General features: G+C 38.8%; 1 protein-coding gene across 4 annotated transcripts in view; it reads left to right on the top strand.

Annotated features, from left to right (window-relative positions):
- The window catches only part of ZNF638 (zinc finger protein 638), a 92,074-nt gene that overhangs the window by 49,632 nt on the left and 38,933 nt on the right, over positions 1 to 3,509 (top strand). For all 4 annotated transcript variants that reach the window (XM_010829787.1, XM_010829788.1, XM_010829785.1 and 1 more), the window contains 2 exons: positions 1,079 to 1,137; positions 1,356 to 1,408. In XM_010829787.1, the coding sequence (XP_010828089.1) occupies positions 1,079 to 1,137; positions 1,356 to 1,408 (112 nt within the window). The remainder of the gene's footprint in view (positions 1 to 1,078; positions 1,138 to 1,355; positions 1,409 to 3,509) is intronic.

Below are 3,509 nucleotides of genomic sequence, written 5' to 3'. Positions count from 1 at the left end.
CAGGTTTCTCAAGAGGCAGGTCAGGTGGTCTGGTATTCCCATCTCTTTCAGAATTTTCCACAGTTTATTGTGATCCACACAGTCAAAGGCTTTGGCATAGTCAATAAAGCAGAAATAGATGTTTTTCTGGAACTCTTCTTGCTTTTTTGATGATCCAACAGATGTTGGCAATTTGATCTCTGGTTCCTCTGTCTTTTCTAAAACCAGCTTGAACATCTGGAAGTTCACGGTTCACGTATTGCTGAAGCCTGGCTTGGAGAATTTTGAGCATTACTTTACTAGCGTGTGAGATGAGTGCAATTGTGCAGTTATTAGATGTTCACTAATTGCCAAGCTTAAAGAGCAATGCACCTTTCAGTAAGGTAGTTATGGAAGGTCTCATTAAAAATGTGAAAAGGAAGTGAAGGTGTAAATTGTTCCTTGAATTGGGAGCATTCCAAACAGCAACTGCAGAAGACTTCCCAAGTCCATGCCTATGTAGTTTGTTTTGTTTTAGGAGTTTAAAGGGTGCTTGGGATTGAAAGTGGAGATGGCTGTAAAGAGATATGTGGTGATTTGGGGGTAAAGAATGGGTAAAATGCGTAGTGTAAACTTTTAAGTATTAGCTTTTTTTCTGAGTGTGATGAAAGGTTTTGAGTTTAGGAGTGGTAGTTATCAGTCTGGTTCTGTGTTAAAAATGGAGTGAGGGTGGTTGAAAAGCAAAGACAGAAGCAGAGACCATTATGAGTCTATTATAGTAATTAAAGCAAAAGATTGTGATAGATTGGACCAGAGTGATAGTAATTAGTATCAGAAATGGTATGGCACTATTAGAAATGTCTTTGAGAGATAGTGATAAGAAAATGCCAATAAGTGATAAAAGACAAGATATAAAATTACACTGTATAATCACAAGTTGAAAATATTTTATTTCTGTCTATAAATAGAAAAGGTAATTAGCATTTTTACTTCAGGGTAAGAAGGTTTTTATTTATGGTTGTATATGTGTGTAGATTTCATATGCTCTTGTGTATTTTGTATATTCCCTTTTATAATTTGAGAAGAGGCTTAAGGTTTTCAAAATATTTTTCTTTCATAGAACAAAGAGGTGAAGAAAAAGATGTCAGATTCAAAGAAAACATCTGCATCTACTTTAAAGTAAGTAATTCTATGATTTTCTGCATGAGAACAAATATACATATGAATTAAATTTTAAAAGTTTTGACAACTACATTTTTAATATATTTTAATCTCCCTGACTCAAATGGGACATCATTCTAATTGAATTATTTTAAACTTTTTTAGATATAAGCTTTGCATCTTTAGAAGATTTTGGTGTTAGAATTTCTTGGCTAATTTTTTTCTTCTTTTAATAGAAAAGATACAGATGCTTCCACAGCTGTTGAAACTGTGACTGCAGCTTCTGCTAGTAAGTTGTTCGTTTACTACTCCTCCAATATGAGTATATTTTGTCAGTTTACTGGAAACTTCTTGCAGGATGATGCTAGGAAAATAGTATTCATTGTGCTTTAGTAGAAGGGATCCACATTGGCCCCTGTTTTAAGCTAGTGATCCACTGGAGAATGCCCATATTCTTCAGCCTTGCATAAATGAGCCCTTACCCTTTCCCCCAGATTACTTTTTCAGTCTCTTGTCACACATATGTATATTATGTTTCAGTTACTCAGAGCAGTTCATTTTCCAGCTGTTCTGTCCTATTTCATTTCACAGGTCTTTATACTGTCCATTCATGTAGAGTCATTGTCTAAATTACAGTTAACTTTACTTAGTAACAACCTGCTCCAGTATCCTTCCCTCTAGATCCCGTGGACAAAGGTGCCTGGTGGGCTGCTGTCTATGGGGTCACACAGAGTCGGACACAACTGAAGCAACTTAACATGGGTGTGTGCATTGGAGAAGGAAATGGCAACCCACTCCAGTGTTCTTGCCTGGAGAATCCCAGAGATAGAGGAGCCTTGTGGGCTGCTGTCTCTAGGATTGCACAGAGTCAGACACAATTAAAGCGACTTAGCAGCAGCAGTAAGCACTTCTGAAGTACCTACTTAGTAGGTACCAGGCCTTGTGCAAGATAATGAAAATACAGAGCCAATTAAAACTCCTTTTGGAGGGTCAAGGTGGGGCAAATTCCAATTTATTCTTTAAGGCCTGTCTCAGAAAATGCTTCTTCTTGATACCTTTCATGACCCTTAGGCAGTTCAGTTCAGTTCAATCACTCAGTCATGTCTGACTCTTTGTGACCCCATGGACTGCAAGAGGACAGGCTTCCCTGTCCATTACCAACTCCTGGACCCTGCTCAAACTCATGTCCATTGAGTCGGTGATGGCATCTAACCATCTTATCCTCTGTTGCCCCCTTCTCCTTCTGCCTTCAGTCTTTCCCAGCATCAAGGTCTTTCCTAATGAGTCAGTTCTTCACATCGTATCTTTGATCTGCTTGCAGTCTAAGGGACTCTCAAGAGTTTTCTCCAACATCATAGTTCAAAAGCCTCAATTTTTTGGCACTCAGCCATTTTTATGGTCCAATTCACACATCCATACATGACTACTGGAAAAACCATAGCTTTGACTCTACAGACCTTTGTCTACAAAGTAATGTCTCTGCTTTTTAACATGCTGTCTAGGTTTGTCATAGCTTTTCTTCCAAGGAGCAAGCATCTTTTAATTTCATTACTGCAGTCACCATCCGCAGTGATTTTGAAGCCCAAGAAAATAAAACCTACCACTTTCCACTTTTCCCTCACCTATTCACTATGAAGTGGTGGGACCAGGTGGGGCCATGATCTTCATTTTTTGATTGTTTGAGTTTTAAGCCAGCTTTTTCACTCTCCTCTTTCACCTTCATCAAGAGACTCTTTAGTTCCTTTTTGCTTTCTGCCATAAGGGTGGTGGTATCTGCGTATCTGAGGTTATTGATATTTCTCCCCACAATCTTAATTCCAGCTTGTGCTTTGTCCAGCCCAGCATTTTTCATGATGTACTCTGCATATAAGTTATATAAGCAAGTGACAATATACAGCCTTGACATACTCCTTTCCCAGTTTTGAACTTGTCTGATGTTCAATGCCTGGTTCTAACTATAGCTTCTTGACCTACATGCAGGTTTCACAGGAGGCAGGCAGAATACCAAGGTGGTCTGGTGTTGCCATTTGTTGAAGACTTTTCCGCAGTTTGTTGTGATCCACACAGTCAAAGGCTTTAACATAGTCAATGAAGCAGAAGTAGATGTTTTTCTGGAATCTCTTGCTTTTTCTATGATCCAACGGATGTTGGCAATTTGATCTCTGGTCCCTTTGCCTTTTCTAAATACAGCTTGATTATCTGGAAATTCTTGGTTCATGTACTGTTGAAGCCTGGCTTGAAGGATTTTGAGCATGACCTTGCTAGCATGTGAAATAAGTGCAATTGTGTGGTAGTTTGAACATTCTTTGGCATTGCCCTTCTTTGGGATTGGAGATTGGAATGATACTGACCTTTTCCAGTTCTGTGGCCACTGCTAAGTTTTCCAGATT

The sequence above is a fragment of the Bison bison genome, unplaced genomic scaffold (assembly GCF_000754665.1).
Source record: "Bison bison bison isolate TAMUID 2011002044 unplaced genomic scaffold, Bison_UMD1.0 scf7180017864508, whole genome shotgun sequence".
NCBI lineage: Eukaryota > Metazoa > Chordata > Mammalia > Artiodactyla > Bovidae > Bison > Bison bison.
Note: the sequence above shows the minus strand (reverse complement) of the source record. Positions and strands in the feature narration are given on the sequence as shown.